Source organism: Epinephelus moara, chromosome 13 (assembly GCF_006386435.1).
Source record: "Epinephelus moara isolate mb chromosome 13, YSFRI_EMoa_1.0, whole genome shotgun sequence".
NCBI classification, from domain to species: Eukaryota; Metazoa; Chordata; class Actinopteri; order Perciformes; family Serranidae; genus Epinephelus; species Epinephelus moara.
In genome coordinates, this window is record NC_065518.1 from 15,945,628 (window position 1) to 15,966,737 (window position 21,110).

General features: G+C 42.3%; 1 protein-coding gene across 4 annotated transcripts in view; it reads left to right on the forward strand.

Annotated features, from left to right (window-relative positions):
- Positions 1–20,542, forward strand: part of vti1a (vesicle transport through interaction with t-SNAREs 1A) — a 149,604-nt gene extending 129,062 nt beyond the window's left edge. For all 4 annotated transcript variants that reach the window (XM_050059307.1, XM_050059305.1, XM_050059308.1 and 1 more), the window contains one exon: positions 18,847–20,542. Coding sequence is in view for 2 of the 4 variants with exons in the window: in XM_050059305.1 (XP_049915262.1) it covers positions 18,847–18,940 (94 nt within the window). In the remaining 2 variants the exon portion in view is untranslated. The remainder of the gene's footprint in view (positions 1–18,846) is intronic.
- Positions 20,543–21,110: the final 568 nt, after the last annotated feature.

A 21,110-nucleotide genomic window follows, 5' to 3' on the forward strand; every position in this document is an offset into this window, starting at 1 on the left:
TGTTGGATTTAGGGGGATATATTGGCAGAAATATATAATATATAATCTAAAATGTAGTATTCTTTGGTGTTTAATCACCTTAAAATATGATGAAATGAGCCATTGATATCTACATAGGGAACGGGTTCTCATCTACAGAGGTCACCATGTTGCCCCGCCATGTTTCTACAGTAGCCTTGCATGGACAAACTGAACACTAGCTGTATTTTTTGCGTCGACCACTGTAGTTAGAAGGCCATCTGCGACGAGAGCATTGGAAAAACATGGATGGTAAAACTGCATTATTTTGTGTTTATACTGGTTTAAATCGCCTGGTCTGTTTGTTTTGGACAGGAAGAGACCTCTGTGCATAATAAATCTCCTGGTAAAAACCTCCTGAACATCTGGATCATAAGTCATTAGAAAAAAAAGTTCAGCACACATTAGCAGGTGCTGGGCTAGCGGCTGGTCTCCGGCATGCTAACCAGCGTCAGAGAAACACTGATTTGAAACTGCTTTATTCAGGGTTTTTAATAACCTGGAGGAGACCTCTGTGGATAATTCAGCTCACGTTAGAAACCTCCTGAACGTCTGGATCAGAAAAAAGGTGAGGTGAGGTCACAATTGCAGGTGCTGGGCTAGCGGACCTCCTGCAACATGCCAAACAGCATCAGAGAAACTTTGTTCAGGGTTTTTACCGGGTTTAATAACCTGGTCCATTTGTTTTGGAGAGGAGGAGACCTCTGCGGATAATTTGGACCCCGGTAAAAACCTCCTGAACGCTAAACACTGAAGGAAATCTAATGGGGACAAGTTTCAGCTGGGGCAGTCTGCAGTCCTCATCACTAGATGCAACTAATCCCCCTTAATCTTACACAGTGTTACTTTAATTCAATCCTACAGTGAAGTTCTTGGCCTTAGAGTTTGTCACAAAGCCTGGAAGAAGTTAACCGAAAAGCTCAGTGTCAGTGAAAACCACCTTGCCTTTACATCTGTGTCACCGGGCACAAGAATCCCACGTCGCCAGCTGACAACACAACAGAAAGAAGTGTTGAGGAAAACAAACAAAAAAAAAAAACAATGACACAAACAGTGTACAAGTTTGTGTTTACACCTTGGGACCTGTGTATCAAGACCCTGCTTGCGCTGAAGCTAACCAGGCTCTGGCCCCCTCAAAAGAAAAATATTGAACACCCATACACCCTTCTCGCCTTTTTCCTTACCCTTCTTTGCCCTTTTTTCTCTCTCTCTATCCTCTCTTTTTCTCTTTGGTTCGTTTCTTGTGGGAAGTCTCTGAGAGCGGCAGTGACCATAGATACCAGGGGAAAAACACACCAAGAAAACCCACTTCGCTCAACTCGATCATTAATATTTGATGGACAGTTCCCCCATGAATTTCCCATAGCATTCCATAGTGGGCCTGTGATGTGCAGAACACGGGGCTACAGATGGAGATGATTTGTGTCCACGTGCCGTGTTTGTGTGTTTGTAGGCCTTGCAGATGTCACAAAGTCAGATCACGTCTTTCGGTGTTCGGCATCTCGTAGTGTCATTAAGCGTATATGCTTTTGACACGGTTTTCTAAAAAGGCCTGCGTTCAGATTCCCTCCTGAATAATTATGTTAACATGCTTTAGGTTAACTCTCTGCCTCTATATCTATGTTAAGCACGATGCAGTCCTCTGGAGATCTCACAACTGGATTCTGCAAATATGGATTGGCTCTTGCATTTTCCAAAAGTCCCAAAGCAGCCCAACTGCCCCTTTGACTTTTGAACCAGGGTTCACAGGAAAGCAGAGGTGAAGCAGCAATCTGCATCTCTCGTGGTGCCTCACGCCCACACTGCTGCTGAGAAAGAGAGCGAGAATGCCACATGAGTTTACCTCCAGTGGTGGAAGGAAAGAAAATGAACTGAAGCAGAATTCTTGGTCGATTAACACAGGCTGTCATCGCCGGCCCTCAAAGTTCTTCTCCATCTCCTTCTGTTGCCCCCTATCCTTTCCCATTTCCTTGCTTCTTCACTTAGTCTTTTTCTTTTTTTTCAACTCCCCTCTTCTTTTTCTGACTTTTTTGCAGAAGGCTGACCTTGCATGGCTGCGGGCCCTGATTAGCAGGGCTTCAGAGCGCAGAGCCTATTGATCGGGCCTCCAGAGCACTAAGCAAATGTAGCTGGAGCAACAAGTCAATAATGCCGTTACTGCAACAATCCCCGTCACACTGGTGGCTTCCCCCACACACACACACTCCAACTGCTTATTGTTCATGGAGAGATTTAGCTGTGAGGGAGGCAATCATGAGCAAATCAGTGTCACTCAAAGGGCCTGGTGCTCTTTTTGTCTTCCTATCTGTCTTATAAACCTCTTTCTTTCCATTCTGGACGTCTAATTCTGGCTTTAGCGTTGGTTAACTGGTGATTTCCTCCATGTACAAAACTCTTGCTTGAGTTTATTCTGAACCATTATCCAACTTCCCCTTCTCATCTCCCCCAGCTCGACCCCTCCCCTCTTTCCCCTCTCTCAGGCTCTCTCAGCTTAGACACAGGGACTAGGGAAGCTAGTCTGCAAATTTAATGGAACAGCATGGATTATTTAGACTGACTAAAGCCTCCCTTGTAGTGTCAAATGGGGGGTTGTGGGATGACATTATACCCCTACATTCTCTCTCTGTCTCTCCCAGTCTCCTCCTCCGTCTCTGTTTCTGCTCTGCTTACCTGCTGGATAAACCGATCTGTTCCTGCATGTCCAAACAAGACCGACCTGATGGTTCACATAATCCTTAATTGTACTGTTTTATTTCACACCCCATTGCCAGACGCGCTCCTGTAGTTTTCACACATTTCACTCAATACCCTCTCGATGCGGACACACACGTGTAAAATTACTCTCGCACACATGCATGTATAGAGTCTGACACTGTGACCTTTGGCTGGCTCGGTCCTTTCATACCTGCAGGACAGAGCAAGTGGCAAAAGTGGCGCGACAGTCTTGGGGTCAAGTTCAAGGAATGGCCTCTCTTGCTCGCCCGTGGCCCTGCTATGAAATCCTAGCTTGGTTAGTCGGCATTCTGTCCACACTGACACACAAACATGACCTTTGACCTCTGAGTACCAACAGAGGAAACTGACTTTAGTGGCTTTCTTCACTGGCAGGTTTTTGTGCTATCCTGTTTCTGATCTGTTGCAGATTGAATCCAAATTACCAACTTAACATGAAGAGAGGTCAGCCCTCTATTTTATTTAGAATTTCATTTATTTTGGTCATTTGCTGTCATGGTAATACCTAGTTATTAGATTAATGTAGTCCCTTCACTATACTCTCAAAGAAAATGTCTGTTATAAAGACAGAAAGGCGCCCGCACTATATGGACTATATGGTCATTTTTATGTGTTCTCAGAAGTGTTTTAAAGGTGACCTGTTGCTTTTCCTTATTTTTTGTCACATACATAATGTCACAGTGTCGGAAGTTCCCAATAAACATGGCCAAAATTCAAATAATGAGGTAAACATATGTGAAAGTAATCCCTTTGAGCAAAAACCTCAGGTTTCCTACTGTTCTGAATACTCTGTTTCCAATGTTATTTCAACTTTTGTGATAAGCTGACATCAGCTCACAACAAATTTCTTTAGGGGCCTTACTCAAATTCATCATTTTCAATGAAGAGGCACGGCAGGCGTGCACTTATAAACAGTGCCTGGAAGAAGTTCAGCTCTGCACTCAGAATTTCAGGTAAATAGGCGCAAACTGCCACCCTGTTCTTGAAAGCTGGCTCAAAAAATGCACAAAAGTAGCGCCCAGCGCCCGACCTCGTGTTTTCCAGGTGGCTAAAGATGCGGCATGTGTACGGCCCCTTAAATGGTTGTTTGCTCCAGGCACGCTACTGCAAGTGTTTACATTACGTAGCCTACACTGCTACATGTAGCTACATGCTAACATCAGGTAAGCGTGTAATCTTGGTTGTTGATGTTGTTAATTTCTCCCTGACTGTGGATCATATTCCTGCTGTAATGTGTCTGTGTTTAGAATAGGGATGCTAATTCAGCAGGGGTTGAACATGAAGTCTCTTTTTCCCTAATTAACGTGAGATGATTTCATTGTTGAGCTGCACTTAGTGTATTGCTTTGCCCAGTACCGTCTTTGCCACACTCTCGCGCTCTCTGTCTATCATGATGCTAAAACTGTATGAGTGTGAGCTCTACACCTATTATAGATATTGAGAGTCTGACCGCCCCCCACGCACACAGTGACTGTGCTGACTGTTATCACACAACTAACGTTACCCAACAGCTTTAACAACAGTCGCGCTGTTGTCGATATGAGTTTGTTTGGATCATTTTACGGCTTGGTGTTAGATGTTAGCCGCTGCTGCTGTGTTAGCTCGTGCTAACTGGGCAGATGTTGCATTGACCACTCTGATATAGGTGCCCCCTCTGCCTCTGCTTGTTAAAATGTGCTCATCTCCCTTGGCAACATCATGGCATTGCCTCTGCAGCAGAGTACGACTCCAGTCTGGGTAGCAGCAGACTGCTGTTTCATCTTCTCTGCCACTTAGCTGTTTAAGTGGAAGTGTTTATCAGTCACAGTCCTTATCGTTTGATAAGAGTTAAAAGGTTAATCACTAACATCTGTGGTTAAGAAACTTTTCGTAGTGTTTTTAAACGGTATGAAATGCTGCTATGCAGTCATTCTCTGGCTGCAATGACAGTGCAGAGACACTAAGTTGCAGAAGACCCGGAAACATTGACCAGTCAGAGCAGACTAAGATTTTTCTGGAGGGGGGTTTAAAGAGACAGGTGCTAAAATGCAATGTTTCAGACAGATGGTGATTACAGATGCTCCAACTCAGACAGTATGAGGCAAATGAAGTGTTTTTTGGACATTAAATGTTCTTGTCGAAACCCAAAATACAAGTTATGAACCTGAACTTGAGCACAATAGGTCCCCTTTAAGTGACCTCATTTTGACCCAACAGAGCATTGAGTTGTTTGTCAAATGCATCAGCATGCATGTTCTTATTAAAAAACAAAGGCAGGCATTATGTTTCTTCTTCATGGAAGGATTTAACGTCCAAGAAAAAAGCATCTTACAATACATACAGTTTACTACAGTCTTTTAAAGACACTTTATGGAGGCCACTAATGCAGAGTTTTGTGTATAAGCATATAAACAGTCTGATCTGTAAACCCATATCTTTTTCCTTCTTGCATTGAAAACTGATGCAAGCAGAGATGCACACTTTCGAGAAAGACTCGTGATGTGAACAAACTTTGTCATAGAAAATGTTTTTTTTTTGTTTTTTTGTTTTTTTTAACTCACATGTGAAGGAATGTTTGCAGGCAAAACATGGTTTTTGACTTGGCCAGTGCAAGCTCTTTGTACATTTGTATAAGAAGAGGGTCAGCGTGTGTGGGTGTGTGTGTGTACTTGTGTGTTCTTTGTACGTGGATGTGTTTGTGTGCATGCTGGTGGGCAATATTGCAACATCATCTGTATCTGGAGACACACAGGATGCAGAGCTAAAAACCACACGGGACTTGAAGCAAATATTTGGAGGGTTGATTTAAAATGGCAAACAAACACCACGTGGAGGAGCTTCCTTACCAGTTCATAAAAAGGACTCAGACATAAACACTAATATCCTCGTCGCTTCTTTGTCGTGGAATCCTAAACAGACGTCTCTTTAGGCCCAAAGAGTTTAAAGCATTTATCTGATGAATGGTTTTGTTATGAGCGGAAACCAGTTTGAGGCACCTCACGAAATGAAACTGTCGTGACAAGTCCTTGTGAAGATAAGTGCTTTGATTCAACTTGTTTAAAACTGAGGGACGAGGCACGATAAGGAAATAGATGTCCTGTCTTTCCCCCAATTATCACATCTTTAAATTATGTTTAAACACACAACCAAAACTTCATGCAAGCTTCTTTTTTTTTTTTTTTTTTTACATCGTGAGTCCAAACATTTCATCAGTTTGCTTGAAGAAGTCAGGTCAAATTTCACAACAATAGAGCTGGTGTTGGGTGTCAGACTGTGGATGTGTTACTCCCTGCTTCCCCGACACGAACGCTAACAGAAAAAAAACATCTTAGTATCTTTCAGTCAAAAGTAGAAACAACAAAAACATTCACTTTGAAAAGTTATGTGAAGGAAAAAGCTGTGCAATAATTAGATTAAAAAACACTGTGTGATGCATAAGCAGTCTCTTTCCTCCCAATCTGTGTCACTATGTTGTACCAGTAACAAACAATGCAGATGCCATTAACCATTGCCTCAGGTGTCCTACACTCCCTGAGCATCCCAGCTCCGCTTCGCCTGTCTTTTTTTTCCTCCCTCGTTTCCTTTTCTTTCTTTACTGAAAGTGAGCAGCACTGCGCACGGATGATTTATGTGCTTTAATGAGATTTCAATACTGAACAAACAATAAAAATTTATGGACATCATAGTTTTGGAGGCCTACAGCTCTAATGGCTAATGTTACGCCCTTTTTCAGCGGGGCCAGTAATCGGATCTGCAGCTGGCCCTCGGCCTTTGCAGAATGTATACAAGGGGGATTTTGTGTTTTGGGAATTCTCTGCCGCGAGGAGAAATGGTGAGGAATGTCATGTTATCAGGGTTTAGGAATATTGAATCTACGTGTTCTGTAATCCCCAAGTCGAGTTGAATAAAGAAGGCGTCAGTTATAGGTTTATTTCTTTACAATTAGACTCTGGACGTATACTGTGAGGAGTCAGCAAACCAAGCAGCAAACACTGAGCACAAATTGGTTTGTTCACACAAGTAATGGATCTGGATTTCCTTTCCATCCCAGGCAAACTTGACAGTGACTGTGACGGAGTTGCAACAGGAACTTCCACTATAATTTGGCTCATATAACATTAAGTGCAAAGCTTTCCTCCCTGATGAGTAGAATATTTACTCTACTATCAGTGGCAGACCTAGCACATGTGGCACCCTGGGCAGGCTTCCTGTGGTGCCTCCACCCCCCAAAATATTCCCTTATAGTCATCATTATATTTATTGTATTTATTTTTTGTTTTATAAACGGGGTAATATTGGTTATCAGGTATTCAGAAGTGCAGTGGTGTAAATGTCTGGTTGATGAGTGATGGATTACTGTAGTTTGGGATTGGGGGTTGCTTCTTCCTGCTCCTTTTCGGACATGAAATGTTAATTTATGTTTCTCATTTTAAGTCTATGCATGATTTATCATTTGTCTCTGTTTTGTAGGGTTTTTTTCCTACAATATATTCTATTTTATTTTTATTTTTTTAAATGTTTGAAATAAATAAATCAGATATTACAAACAAAAAATAAGTGGTGAAGTGGTGAGAAATGAACACATATAAGCAACATAGCTAACAAACAATAATAATAAATAACAGACAAATTGTAAATTTGCAAATTCCATCTTCTTTTTTCCCTTTTGCCTTTTTATTTTCTCTAACTTTAAAATTAACAAACACCTTTAAAATTTTTCCTTCTATAATTAAACAGTAGTACATTTTTAAAATGCTAATCCATTTACAAAACAGATGATAAACAGAATAAATGCAGTTTCAACAACATTTCTCAGTTTGTCCACAGCCTACTACTCACTGTCATTATGTGCATTTTTCTATACATTTCCATTAGTGTGTAGTAATCCTGACATCACCACGCCAAACTAAAATTAAAGAAAAGAACTGTATTCTGGTTGGGGTGCAAAAGCCTCTGGAGCAGCATTTTACGTGAAGAAAGCTACTCAATAGCTGGGTTTCCATCCAAATGTATCGCAAATTTTAAGCGAATTTTGTGAAAATGCGCAAAAGAAAAGGTGAATTTATGCACGTTTCCATTCATTATTGTTTTGCGAGTATTGGGAGTCAACAGGTCCAGCAGAAGGTGGCGCTTCTCATGAAAAATAAAAATGCAAAAGAACACCCGTAGAAGAAGAGGGCGCCGTGAGATGACGTAGCGTCTCATGTCCACAACTGATGTAAACAATTACCGGCACATCCATGACTACGACGAGATGGAGAGATTCCTTGGGAACTTCTTGGCTATTGCGAGAGCTCTCATCACGCTCATATCAGCGTTGTCAGGGTAGTCTACATAATGCCGTGATGTCTGTGTTGTTACACCAGGCAGCGCCCATGATGCAGCGGTATTCAACACGTCTATTCAGGTAAGTTGTGAAATACACTCACCTGACACTGGAGTGATTAGCCTACCTCTCTCTAAGTTCACACAGGTGTGTGTGTGAAGTAGAAGTAGGATTCGGTAGCCTACGTCATTGTTTATTCGCTAAATCTGTTTCCATTGCCAAAAGTCGCATTTTCCTAATATCGATACGCTGACTTTTCCACCCCCTCCAAGCGTAAAAACTTTTTTGCGATATTTCGGCCTTTTTTCGAATTTCTGGCGTTTCCATTCAAGTTTTTTTTCGCAGTTGTTGAAAATGCGAATAAAAATAGGTGGATGGAAACCCGCCTAATGTTTAACTTGCTCCTGAAACCTGGCACCTCTTAGCCTCTACAAGTGCATCACTATAAGGTGCAAGGTCATCCATTTGGCTGGATTAGACCCTTTGGCGGGCTGGTACTGGCCCCCGGGGCTATATGTTTGACACCCTTGCATTAAGGTGAACTGTGTTGCCAGGACTAGAGGTGGTACCCCTACTACAAACCGAACACTAGCGTTAGGTCTTTGGATCATTTTCGGTTATGTTTGATTCTTGTAAAAGTAAAAAAGTAGGGGGTGCATTTTGGTGCCCCCTCTGGGTTGCACCCTTGGTGGCTGCCAACGTCCCCTTTAGGAAGATCCACCACTGTCTAATATCACTGCACCTTTAGAACTACAATATTATCCAGCCAGTAGCATTATTGGTAGGCATGGAATAATATAAAAATGTGAAATGAAATTATCATAAAAATTCGCTTAAACCTTTTAAAATGGCACTAACACATACTAGAATCACTTTATCTTACACTTAGTTATGAAACAAACATTGTTATTGCATCACAGATAGGGCGCACACATCTTTTTTTTCAAGCAAATATCCTGTAAAGTTAAAAACAAATCATTGTAAAAAGCCAGGTTTTTCAACTATTTTAAATGCCATCATATCTTTTGATATGAAATATACCAATGATTAAACCACCCCACCATTAGATCGTTTTTTTGTTTGTTTTTTTGAGGTTGGTACAGATGTAGCCTTTTTTGCTTAGTCTCTTTTATTGTTGGTTGCTCAGCAGTCTCTTTGGGTGCTGCCGAAAAATAAAGTAAAGTAAAGTAAATTCACCAATACCTACTTATCTTGAGTGTTTTTCACACAGATCTGTGATAAAATCGTATCGTCCCATCCCCAATTTTTGGTAATCATTTGTCCCATGTTCAATCACCTTGCATTTTTAGCACAATATAAAAGCCAAAATCCACTCTTGTTTTTGGACTTGGTACAGTTACCAAGTTTGCTAACATATTACAGTCACAACCAGCTAATAATTAGTGCTATTATTCCTTATTTTTCCTTATTCCCTCCAAATATTTAAATAATCAAATTTTCTGGACTGTCTTTTTGTCATTGTGAGCTCCAAAGCATTAAAACCTGGACGAGTAAATGTATATCAGTTGACACTTCATACAGTAAATATTGGCTGCTGACGTGCTCCTGTAGACTATAAACCAGTGACGTGACGAGGACATAGAGTAAACATAGTAAAAAAAAACACCACTTCCTATCACTACACCCCTCCAGCAAGAGCGAGAGAAGTAGAAACAAGAGTTGAGAAAAGGTAGAAAAGGTGAGAGGAAAATAAGCAATATCACTCATCAGAATGGATGGACTGAATGTCCGAGATAGGGGACGAAAAGAGGACACAGATGAGGATAGAGATAGATGGGTAAGACAGAGGAGGGCGAGGGTTCAGGCAGGTAACCAGGCAGGAGAATGATCTGTGTATGTATGGAGCTCAGAAAGCCACCTGTACATCACACCGGGATGAGGAGAAGCTGCAGCAGCTACAGAAATTGCTGCCGGCAAAAAAAGTTCTTAAAAATTCCAGACACAGTTGCAATGTATTCTCTCTTTCTCCTTCACCCACTCTGTCTCTTTTCTATTTCCCTCTCCATCTCCTTTTCTCTCTCTCTCTCTCTCTCTCTCTGTTTTCATCTCTCACATACTCTTGCATATACACGCTCTCCTCCCACGCTGAATTTCCTCCTTCTTTTTTACCTCCCCCTCTCTCTCTCTCTCCCTCTCCCTCCATCCCTCCTCTCTCCTTCAGTCTACTTCTCCTGCCCTCCCCCTCTTCCTCCTCGCAACACTTTTCTGGGAGAGAACTGGGTCCCAGTCTAGGCTGCTGCTGCTGGCCAGGGTTGTTAGCCGCCAAATAAAAAATGGATGAACTTGTAGAGCCCCGGTGCTGTTCTCCTGCATCAAGTTGGTGGAAAGAGGGGGAGTAAAGTGGGAGACAGAGAGGGAGAGAATCAGGCTGACATGAAATACCGTGCTCAGACCGCGTCCTCCAAATAAAAACCTGTCCATCTTTTATGTCGGGTTTTTTTTAGTTGTGAAAAAATATTTTTTGCCAATAAAGGTCAGAAAAAGGTCCATGGCTTATTTAGGGATCAATAATCCCAACAAAAATATTTTATAAATGGTTAGATTACTAAATAAATAAATAAAAATCTTTTAATTTGGATTTTTTTTTAAATGTTTGTGAAACAGTTTCTCCAGTTTTGTTTTATTTGTTGGAAAATAGATATCAGATTCTCACTACACGATTAACGTGGTCAAAAGAGTTCACAATAACAATATTATTGCTCTGTTTATATAAAATTTGAAAATAATAGTAGTGAAAATCATCTTTAACTTTGTTTATTGTTTGCTTTGTGTAATTTTTGGGTGAATTAATTACTCTCAAATACGAGTGTAGAGTCTGTAAACATAAAATCGTACAGTATTTACAGATATTAACACATGTTTTAACATGATATCAGTATTTCATTTTTAAGTCTCATAGTTATCATCAATACCAGTATATCATGACAACCCTGATATAGAATACAGCACATTTCATAGTAAAATGAAACAAAATAAATAGATTTGAGTTTAATTTACACAAAATAAATGAATGATTTTAATGAAAACATTTAATTGTGTGCACTAGAGCTGCAAAAATAAGTCAAGGAAGTTATTTTTGCAGTAAAAATTGACAGATATTTGACTCTTCGAAGTTTGCAAATATGAGAATTTGCAGCTTTTCTGTGTTTTATATCATTTTAAACTAAATATCTTTCAGTTTTGGATGGTTGGTCGGGTAAAACAAGATATTTGAAGACGTCTCCTGTTGCTGTAGCAACCTGCGATGGGCATTTCACACTGTTCTTTGATATTTTGTTGACCAGACGATTCATGAGCATATTAATCGATAATGAAAATAATTAGTTGCAGTCCACAAATCATTAATGTGATGAAGAGAAGATTTCACTTTATTGTCAGAAAGAAAAAGAAAAGAAATTTGTCTTGCGTTCCAGGACGTCATCTGTTTCACATAAATACAAAAATACAGAGCAACACTTAAATACAATGGCACAAATCACATCAGACATTACAGTGTTACAAACATAACTGATGTAAACAAACCCAATAACAATAAAAAACATCAATAACCCTATAATTACAGTGGGTTTTTTGTGTCTGTCAGTCAGTTGTTGAAGTGATGGAAGGTTCCAGTCTTGTGTTTTGCTCTCCAGCCATGGGTTGACCTTTTTCCCGAACATCCACATCACAGCCATATTACATCACTGCATATGGTAACTAAGGGACTATGTGTCTTCACTGTACAGTGTGAGCGTGTGAGTGTGAAGGTGTGGGCCTCTTCTTAAATACTGTTTGTCTTCAGGGAATTACATGATGTTGGGGACTCTAAATAATTACACTAAACAGCTTTTAATTAAAGACCTACTCCAGCTGTGTGTGTGTGTGTGTGTGTGTGTGTGTGTGTGTGTGTGTGTGTTTTGAAAATCATCATTTATCTTGAACACCCCCTTGGGGACAATAGGCAGAACATACGTGGCGGGGATCAGATCTCTCCAACAAACAGGTCAAGTCATTATCTGCGCAGAGCAACATGAACCCCATCTGATTGTTCTGGATCGTTCTGCCTCCTTGTTTCATTCACTTGATCGAAGCGTCGCACGTTTCTCACCTTTCTTCACTCAAACTGGAAAGACAGAGGGCCTACCTTTTGTGGGGGGTTTTTTTGTCATGTGGTAGGTTTCTGTGTATGTGTGTGCACGTGTGTTCCAACAATGAAACATTTATTTGTATTAGTTTGTGATAACAAGGCGATGCATTAGTTAGGACTTACCCCCACCAGCGTTCCACCTCCATGTCCATCACTCAAACCATTTGTGAACACATTGATCCTTCCTTCCCTCCTCCCTCCCTTCACCTCCCCTCCTCCCCCCTCTCCTCTCCCATGCTGTATATTCCCAGGGTTTGGAGGGAGGAGAGCCAGAATGGCTCAGACAGCCATTGATTTTTATTTTATTGGTCTACTAGTGGAAAGAGGAGGGATAGGGGAGGGCCTGAGAGATGCAACTCCACAGCTAAGTTTCTTCTTAGTGGAGACGGTGTGTGTTTATGTGTGTGTGTTTTACGGTGGGCTGGGCCTATCTGCTTATGTCTGTCTGACTGTTTTTGTTTTGGGGTGGGGGTGGGGGGGTGTTGTCTGTCTGTCTGTCTGTCTGTCTGTCTGTCTGAGAGGTGTGTATATGTGTGTGCATGTCCAGCCACCTCTGAGAGCCATCAAAAGCTCTGTGTGTGTGTGTGTGTGTGTGTGTGTGTGCGTGCACATGTCTCAGCGTGTATCTGTGTGCCCACCTTTGTGTGTTTTGTTTGGGCGCACATGTGTGTGTCATTGAAGGGACTGGGGAATCTGGGGCGCTGATGGAGTTGGCACAAGGGACCTGGACCCCAACACACACACACACACACCCGTACCCCCATACACACACACACAGCTGAGGTGTATCCCGGTGCTCATTAGAGCTGGTAATAAGGCTGTGCTGCTGGAAGAGGAGGGAAAAAAAACAGGGAAAGGAAGAGAGGGAGGGAGGAAGAGGGTGGGAAGGGAGAAAAAGAAAAAAAAAAAACGGGAGATTTTAAATTTTAATAACACTGGTACGATTTTGTAAATCTTTCCTGACAGAAAAGTCCTCATTATTTTCATCTGTCTCCGAGGAGCCTCTCCTCCAGCTCTGCCTCCCCGGGTAAACGGACTTCTCTCTCTCTCTCTCTCTCTCTCTCTTTCTCTCTCTGTCTCTCTGTCTTCTTCTCCTCATTCCACCTCTCTATTTCTGTCTCTCCACTCTTTCCCTCTCTTGTTTTTCACTCTCAGGTGCTTTATTGTCCATTTCCGTCCTTCCTGCTTGCTTTATTTTTTGCTCTTCTTTGCACTCATCATCTCGACTCTCCCTCTCTCCAACATTAGCGCCGTATATCTGTGTGTTTCCCGAATAAGGTGTGCGCTGACTGGCTGCCTGCGATTAAGGAACATCCAGAGCCAATAGAAGGACCAGTATCATGTGCTGTTATTGGCTGGTGTCTCAGTTACAGTTACTGTTGGTCTGTCTACATATGAGTTGGGTGGGTGGAGGGGAGGGGGCGGCAGAGACAGAGAAAATACTCCGGGATCATAGTATCATAGTAGGGAGCGGGGTAAAGGTAAGCCATCTCAAAGTTGGGTGTGTAGGAGTGTGTATATGTGTGTTTCAGCATGCACCATTGTACGCTGTGTGCATCGCTCACACATCCCCAAACCTTCCCCCTCCACACACACACACACACCTCACCCCCCCACACCTCTATGTCAAGTGTCAAAGCTGGAGGATGGATCCGGTTTGATAAGTTCTGTTCTGTCTGGCCACGTGTCAGGATGGGATCAACCATACGGCAGAGGAAAACCATGTTCTTCACTCTCCTACCTCCCAATTTTTGGGGATTTTATTTCATTTTTGGGGCGTTTTGAAGGGGGGGGGCGGGTTTTTATTTTTTTTGTATTTGTGGTGTATGTTTTACTCGAGCTGCTTCTGTTGCTTGAAGAAGTGAAACGGAAATATAAATGACTCTTACCATAGAAGCTCATTTGACGAGTGAGCTCATCGTAAAGTGCTTTGCTGGATACAGAACATAAATCTGTAGATTAGATCTACAAGTGACAGCATGCAGATGAGTTGTCCAGAGGATTAGGAAAATGATCTGTCCCCTGGGAATTCCTTTCTTCTTTTCATAGACACCAGTTGTTACGAGTGACCAAATGGAAAAAGATTAAATGTGCGACGAGCGACAGAACTTTGTTTTTCTGTCGTACACCAAGTATTGATTCACTTTGTGTGATTGTAATAGAAAAAGAGCAATTTCCTGCCCTGGTAGAAATGTAACATAAGTAGTGACTTTCCAGCGTTCTCACCACCACACAGGTGGTTAAAGAAGAGTGATGACATTAATATCCTCGCTCCACAGGCTGTCAGAGGAAAAGACTGCAGTGTCACACACACTATTTCTTAGATAGATTTTCAGGTGAATTATGATATGGGCCCTCCCCTGCTTCATGTGACTCCTCCCAGTCTGTCTGGCTGGAGCTGACTTCACTAACTTCATAATCTACAAACAACAACAAGTACCGCATGAGCCACACAGTTGTTTTTTCCTGTGTGTTTTGCCTCACTTCAACACCATGAGGGTGAATGCGGTTAGTGTTGGGGCAAAGAGGTCATGGTTAGGAATAGTACTAGTCAGTGTTACAGTAATAATATTACTTTTTCAGTAATGAGTAGTGTAACTAATTGCTCATAAAATTTCAGTAATATTTTTACAGTTACTCCAAAACCAAACAACTCATTACAATGTTACTTTGAATATCACATCATTACTGACTTGAAATACAACACTCAAATCAGCTGACTTGTTTTAGTATTCGTCGCGCTGCGCAGGCACGCCACAAAAATAGTTGGAAACGCTAACCTTAGCGGCTGGAAATATTCCCATCTCTTTGATTTTGTCGGGAGGAAAGATGACAAGAACACTGTTGCTGCAGGTAGTCGGACTAAAAATTTTCCCACTGCAAAGAACACGTCCACAAACCTCCGGTCTGAAACACCTCAGCTACTGCAACCAATAGCACAAAAATGTGAAGCTCCAGGAAATACACCCCACCAAAGGTGAGCCCTCCTCTGCCGCGAAGGTCAGCTGTAGAGCTACACTGGCTAAACAACCAAAACTGGATTTACTCGTGTCCCGCCGCAGGCTACAAAGATGTGATGAAGCTTGAGGCTGGATATGTTGTTAAGTTAAGTGACTCTCTGTCCTTTAGTCAGAGCCCTGGGAAAATACTGGTCACAGACTACAGAAACCACCAGGTAGATAGAAGCTAACTGACATTAGCTACACTTAACGGTGATTACCCTGACACTCACATAGAGGCACACATCTGAACTTTTGGGAGATACGCAAATACCAATTTTATGTGATGTAACAGAAAAGTAATATAACGAGTAGGGTAACTAAGTATTGTTGGCAGGGAGTAGTAAGAAAAGTAACATCATTACTTTTGAGTAACGAATAATGAGTAATATATTCCATTTTTTGAGTAACAAGCCCAACACTGGTACTAGTTAGGTATGTCAACTGTTAACTGTTAATCGTTTAACCTGCGAGAATTTTTTGACAGGTTATGCACTGTTAGCATGTTAGCACCGTTAGCGGTGTCAGCACGGTGAGGGTGTTAACATAGCTAACAATGCTGAAGGTATTTTTGCAGCTCAAAATTAAGTTACTCACTAATGGCGAAAACCAGCGTAAACCAGGGGACGGGCACCATGTTTCTGCAGCAATGCCATCCTGCCACCGTGGGTCAGGACAGCGCTACAAATGATACTATAGCAGTGTTATTAGCTAGCTACTGCCCTTAGCTAGCTTCTGTCTGTCCCAGGTGGTGCATGGTGCAGAACAGCGACGGAGGCTAGTTAACCAGTGGTTCGGAGTGTGGGCTCCATGTTTTGGCACGTTAACTCCACTAGCCAGCTGTCAAAGCAAAGCAAACATAAGATAAAATAAAAGGCAGGACATTTACCTCATGAAACGTTAAAATATCAACGCCTCTAAATGGATAGCGCTTCAGAATACTGAGTCATAGAGAGCCAGACTAAAAGGAAAGGCCTCTTGTATTGTACTGTTAATGGATGTTTGGCTATCAAAAACTGACCCTAGCACAGGCCAATCACAGAACAGTATGGCAGGACATGTTTAACTGTCCGCTGGAAACATTTTCCAAGGTGTTGTGAGCTTCTTGCAGGAGTTTTTCTAAATTCTGTGCATGTATAGTCAAATTGACATTTTCATGTGTCGTCAAGTTGCTGAAGTCGTCTCTTAATTTGCTCGTGTCTATTTGCATGTGTTTCATTAGTCTGAAGTGCGTTGAGCTCTCAGGGCCGCCCTAATAACCTTCACAAGATCTTGTAGTTTCACTTGATTGATTACAAACATTAGAGGAGCGATGTGTGAGGATATGATTACTGCTTTAGCCTTGACGTTTCGTCGCTCACAGCGGATTCAAACGCACAGCTAGAAAAGTGAAAGCCATACTTGAATTTAACCTTAAAAGTTTTTTGATTGGGCAGCGCTACATTTGCATCAAGCTTCTGTTTAAGGGTTTGAGTCGCTGCAAATAAGATCAGCTACTTTACATTAGACTTCAAGACGCGTTTTGTTAGATTGCTGTACAGAGAATCAGTTTAGGTCAAACAAAGTATTTTTTAGAATATCTGTCCCCTGAGAAAAAGTTCTTAAATCACAGCTCTGTCATATTTCTTACCGCTTTGAACGCTTGAGTGTTTGAAGTTCTTCAGCGTTGTTTGCCACCAAATCAGACTCCTTTTAATGAATGCAATTTCTTTCTTTCTTTTTTTTACATAATTGAACCCCCCCTTTCTCTCCTCATCCACGAGGCTAAAACCAACTTCCTGTTCATTTTTCCACCCCCAGGCCTCGAGTCACCCTCCCCTCTTTTCCCCAGCTGAAAAAGTAACAAACAACACAGAGCGATCTGGATTCTCCCAACACACTCGCACACACTCACACACAAGCACCTCCTCTGGGTATTTGGCTTGGATAAATAATCATTGTAAATAATGAATGTCAATTAATAGGGGGAGACGTGGCCTTGCTAAGCATGCTCTGATTAGGGTTTCAGTGGGATCTCCTCCCCAGCTGGCTTCAGCCAATCATCTCCGCTTCATAATAGCATCCCCAACTCTTAACACAACATAGACATGTGGGCACATGACATACGCAGTTTGATGTTTTAGTACTATTTCCTTGTTTTTTGTGTCGTGTGCAAGCTCAGTGTGATTTAAGACAGGAGCGTGATATAAAAATATACCATAACTGTTACTTGTGGTGCACAAAGACATGCTTTACTGTATACAGCGTGACACTTTCATGATAATGTATGCATTTATTCAAGGATAAACTGTCGACTTATAAAGCAGTGCTACTTACAAACAGTAGTTGCAACGAGCTCTCTGGTGTTATCCAGTGAGAGCGCGAGAAGGCATAGTGTCTTGCCCCTGAAAAGACGCTCATGGTGTGTTACAAGTGATTGGTGATAGGATTTTTGGATGTGGCTGGAGAGTCCTTTGTGCAGAGGAGTAGACACTTCTCTGCTAAGGGCGCACACAAAGGAAAGACTTAAGCATAAAAGCACCGCTGTGATACATTTTTTGTCGTGCTTTCTTCCACAGCTGTGGGTTTGAAACTAAGTGTAGAGGCTGCCGCAGGTCCGAGCCGGTGGGCCGAGGGGAGGCTGTGTGAGCTCGACCGGTGTGCCGAGCTCAGACTTGGGCTTTAGAGGGTAGCAGGGTGACTGAGCAACCAGCCAGCCCCCCCTCCCTCCCCGGTGATAAATGGCCACAGCATGGGCTATTCATCTCCTGCTTAGAGAAGTGGACAGTGCCCCCCCCCCACACCTCCTCGGCCTCTCCTCCACCCCCTCCACATGTCAGCAAATGTGATAATTCTCTCATTTGTCAGGAGCAGCGGAGGGTTCGGACTTTGTGTGTGTATTTGTCCGTGCATGTGTGGTGATGCAAACTCTGGAGAATTTTTGGGGAACATGCACGTGAGACGAGTTGATCCCTGCACACCAGCACCCACTCCTCCGTCTCTTTCCCTCTCTCTCTGCAGACCTTCTTTTCCCAGCTTTGTGTTTTTTTGGTTCAAAGCCCCCTCTTGTCAAGTTTACTTAGGTCACAGTGGGAGAATTTAAATGTGTAAAAGAGTGAGTCGTTTTATGGCGAATTCCATCAGTAATTCAGTGATTTTATTACCTCCAGGAGACTACTGAGCCACTTTTTCCACTTTATTGTGCAAATAAAGTTTTAGAGCCTGTGTGTGTGTTTGTGTGTCGCGCTTGTTTGTGAGTGTTTTTGTATGTTCGCACGAGTGTGTACACACGTCAGCGTGAGATTTTTAAAGAGGCTACGAGTGTGTGTGTGCGAGTCAGAAATAATTTGTCAGACGTTCTAGACACAAAAGTGTTGCAGTTTTGGAAGCATTACGTGTGTGTGTGTGTGTGTGTGTGTGTGTGTGTGTGTGTGTGTGTGTGTGTTACACTCCCATGCCAGTGCTTGTATACCAGTAAATACCCTGTACGCAGACCTCATGGTAGCTATTAAACATGATAAGCCTCCATTTGATGGCCGGTCATTTAGTTTGCACATAAACATGTGACTGTTTTACGTGTTCTCTGTAGACACAATATGACTTCTGTGAACTCTGCCTGATCCCTTTCTCCCTCTGTGTCTTTCTCCACCTCTCTTTCTCTGCAGGATCATCCAGAATCGCGTCCTGGTCTTCATCCTCGGAGCCATCATCCTTCTCACCATCATCCTGGCCATCTATTTCAATCTGAGGGGCCACTGATCTCCCCTCTGCACACATACACGCGCACACGAACCCTCACTCCTCCCCTGACACAAATACAAACACACACACGCGTGATTAATAGCGACAAAAGCGTTGTTCTGCTGTAATTAGGACAAATGGTCCCCATGAATCACTGTTTCCAAAGCCTGACAGGGAGCTTTTTTTTTCCATCTCTTTCTCCTTTTCCTCTTTTCTGTCCCTCTCTACTTTCTTTGCTCTTCCCTTTCTTCTCCTTTCTTTTCTCCTCTCTCTGTCAGGCTCTCTCATACATCTCCAGGGACAAGAGTAAGGGGGGGAGATGTTTTTATGATAGTTAATATTTTTCATGGTGTCGTCGTCGGCGTGGTTCTGCAGCCCATCCTGTCCCCAGGTGAACAAGGCCCGGGAGTTTTTTTTGTAACTCAAAGCAGATTCAGATATGTAGATTTTTTTTTTTTTTTTTCTTGTGACAGAGGTGGGGTCAAGTGTTATCCAGGATGTGTGTGCATGAGAGACGGAGAGAAAGTAAAAAGAGTGCACACATAGGTATGCTCGCATGTGCATGAGTGACAGTCATGGATTTGGGGGAACAACTGTGTTTGTTAACACCAACCATAGACACACACACGCTGTAGTATGTATGAGCTTCTGTAACTAAATGATTCAGCTGTTCTTCATGTAGCCCCGACAAAGCACAGAGGACAGTGCCTTCAGATAAGATATGCTGTTCACACTCCTCCTTTAAAAAGCTCAGCAGAGCCCAAAAATAGACAAGTGGCGCTGCCTTGAAAAGAGAGGATGCACATAACAAAAAAAAAACAGGTTGAGGTCAGTTCAGCTTCAGTTCGGTCAATCAAGGTGAAAAGGTTTGTTTGTTTTCAATTACAGCGATCCGTAAAGTATACATGAGCATTTCAAGAAAGTTTGAGATTCTAAAAATGAATTAAAGCAACTATTTTAATATGTTTTACTCCAAAAAGGGAGCTGGCCCCAACCTTAGAGCATACAATACATAACTACACTGCAGAGAAATGGTTCTTCACGCATTATACCCAGCTTTAATAGTGGTACAATCCCCCCGCACCTCCCAAACACAGTTTTCACAACTCATTTCCGCAGACTTTTTAATGCATCTGTCATTGTGGGAACTTCTAGGCGTCATACTGTATGTACTAACATTTAAATCTACATCATGTATAGTGTTTTGCTCTCAATACAAGTGATTCTGTTATTACTATTTATTTATAAATGCAGATGAGTTTTCAATTAACCGTGTTAGGACTGTATATTTTATAAAAAAGTATTCAGAATTAACATTAACAGCATTTTATCTTGATTTTTCGTGTGTTCGGTGATTAGTCTATAAAACGCAGAGTGCACACCAGGACCAACTGAAATGTGTGGATTTCAAGTTTTGTGTCTTATAAATGTTTTTTCTTCTTCTTCTGTTCTTATAAATGGATCTAAGTTGTTTTAGAACTGGCACTTTTTTGTTCTATATTTTTTTTCTTGTCAAGTTCTGAAGACTGTGACACAGTCCTTGTTTCTGTGTTTATCTGTACGCTGACTTATGTTGTGATACATTTGCAGGTGTTTGAAAAAAAGAAAAAGAGAAACATGTGCGTGAGTTTACTGCTGTTTAATTCTTCAGGGGAAAGCCATTCTTCAGGGGGTCTCGGAGAAATCTAAATTTAAGAGCACATTTGGAGAATTTTCAGAAGTTGAGATGCATGAAGGTAACACTGCAAGCCACAAACACACACACACATACACACACACGGGAGTGTTGCAGTGTGCTTGTGTCTCCTGTGGTCGGTGTGGTGGTTCCTGGCGAGGACATTTGCTATTCTGTTTCAGGGCCACGGTCTTCATTTTCGACGATGCGGGGGTGTCGGGGTGCTGAGCCCCCCCAACGCCCCCTCCTACCAGCCACCATTTCACAGGCCCTCACTAGCTGCAGCGCCGCCGTCTGCTTCAAAGCCTCAAATTAATGGCCAACAAAATAGTGTGCCTCTGACCGTCCCATGCGGGGCCGACCCACCAAGACTTATCATTAAAGTGAAGGAATAATGAAAAAAGGAAGGAAGCAGAGAGGAGGGAGAAGGAAGGAAGTGAACAAGGAAGCATGGAGGTAGGGGGTGAGGGTGGGGGTGGAATCCCTAGCAGTTTGACAAACCTCATCTGGTAA